Source organism: Otolemur garnettii, unplaced genomic scaffold (assembly GCF_000181295.1).
Source record: "Otolemur garnettii isolate 467f Iridium unplaced genomic scaffold, OtoGar3 scaffold00003, whole genome shotgun sequence".
NCBI lineage: Eukaryota > Metazoa > Chordata > Mammalia > Primates > Galagidae > Otolemur > Otolemur garnettii.
The window spans coordinates 8,759,991-8,761,700 of record NW_003852398.1 but is presented as its reverse complement, the minus strand read 5'-3'; the positions used below and the strand labels follow the sequence as shown (position 1 = coordinate 8,761,700).

The window sequence follows — 1,710 nt, the reverse complement described above, 5'->3', positions numbered from 1 at the left end:
GCCATGTACATCAGAGCTGGTGGGATACACCAGAGCTGGAGAGTTTAAACCTGTCCCCGGCCTGCCAAACAACAATGACAACTACAACAAAAAAATAGCCAGGCATTGTGGCAGGCACCTGTAGTCCTAGCTACTTGGGAGGCTGAGGCAAGAGAATCATTTAAGCCCACGAGTTTGAGGTTGCTATGAGCAGTGATGCCACAATACTCTACAAGGGCTCATACAGTGAGACTCTATCTCAAAAAAATAAAATAAAATAAAAATATAACATTATATAAATAAATAAATAAATAATAGAACAACTATGGCTCAATGACTATAGCTCAGTGGTTAGGGTGCCAGCCACATCCACCGGGGCGGGTAGATTTGAACCCAGCCTGGGGCTTGCTAAACAAGAAAAATAGCTAGACATTGTGGTGGGTGCCTGTAGTCCCAGCTACTCAGGAGGCTGAGGCAGGAGTATTGTCTGAGGCAGGAGGATGAGCCCCCAAGTTTGAGGCTGCTGTGAGCTATGACTCCACAGCATTCTAGCTGGTGCCAACAAAGACTTTGACCACCACCCCTACCCCAAAATGTAAGAAGCCTGCAGAAACGGGTCCTTGGTAAGCCAGCCTTGGCACGGTTCCCCCAGTGTGAAGGTCCAGCATGGCAAAAATTATCATCATTTATCCCCCTAGTCCAGGGCTTTTCAACCTTTTTATCTCATGGCATGTTTGAACCTATAGTTAAACTTGTGTGGCACACTAAAATTATGTGGATCAAAAGAAGAGTGAAAAGGCCAGGTGTGCAGTGGCTCACGCTTGTCATCCTAGCACTCTGGGAGGCCAAGGCAGGTGGATTTCTTGAGCGCATGAGTTCGAGACAACCCTGAGCAAAAAGCGAGACCCCCCATCTCTATTAAAGATAGAAAAACTGAGGCAAGAGGATCGCTTGAATCCAGGAGTTGGAGGTTGCTGTGAGCTATGATGCCATGGCACTGTACCCAGGGCAACAGGGTCTCAAAGAAAAAAAAAGGGTTGAAAAAGGATTTTCTTTTTTTTGTTTTTATTTTTTTTCAAAATTATTTTATTTATTGTTTTTTAAAGGTTCACAGCATACCTAAGATCCTCTCACGGCACACAGTGTGCCACGGCTCTGGTCCACCTTTTTATCTTCATCTATAACTGGTGCTCCTTAAATTCTTGCCAAATGTAGGAATCTCTATTTATTGAATGATCCATGTTCCGGGCACTCTGAAAAGCCTTTACATGGATTTTCTCCTTTAATCCTCACAACAATCGAGGAGACTGGTACAGTTATCTCAATTCAAATCTGAGGAACCTGAGGCTCAGAGAGGGGCAGGAACTTGCCAAAGGTCACACAGCCAGGGCATTTGAAACTAGGTGTAGATCCAGAACAGGCCTTCTGGATCACCACTTGGTGGCTATCAAGTGGCCAAGTTTAGAAGGACATCTTCTTCCTAGAATCCACATAAAGAAGTTCTGGGGCTCTGGACCCAGGAGACATTCACAGGCTCTTGCCTCCCTCTCCTGTTGGACCCCACACCCAACTGCCCATTTTATTCTGTCCTCTCTCCCCAGATCCACTACTGCTTTCTATCCATTATGATTTCAGAAATCTTTATTTTTGTTTCCACTGTAGATGTGAAAAGCTGGCTCGTGATGTTTGGATTTCAGCTTAGCAACATAATTCCAGGCTTCCCGAGAGCCA

The 1,710-nt window shown here is 45.1% G+C and overlaps 1 protein-coding gene across 2 annotated transcripts in view; it reads left to right on the top strand.

Moving 5' to 3' along the window:
• TENM2 (teneurin transmembrane protein 2) overlaps positions 1-1,710 on the top strand; it is a 945,756-nt gene that overhangs the window by 941,619 nt on the left and 2,427 nt on the right. For both annotated transcript variants that reach the window (XM_023514814.1, XM_023514817.1), the window contains one exon: positions 1,642-1,710. In XM_023514814.1, the coding sequence (XP_023370582.1) occupies positions 1,642-1,710 (69 nt within the window). The remainder of the gene's footprint in view (positions 1-1,641) is intronic.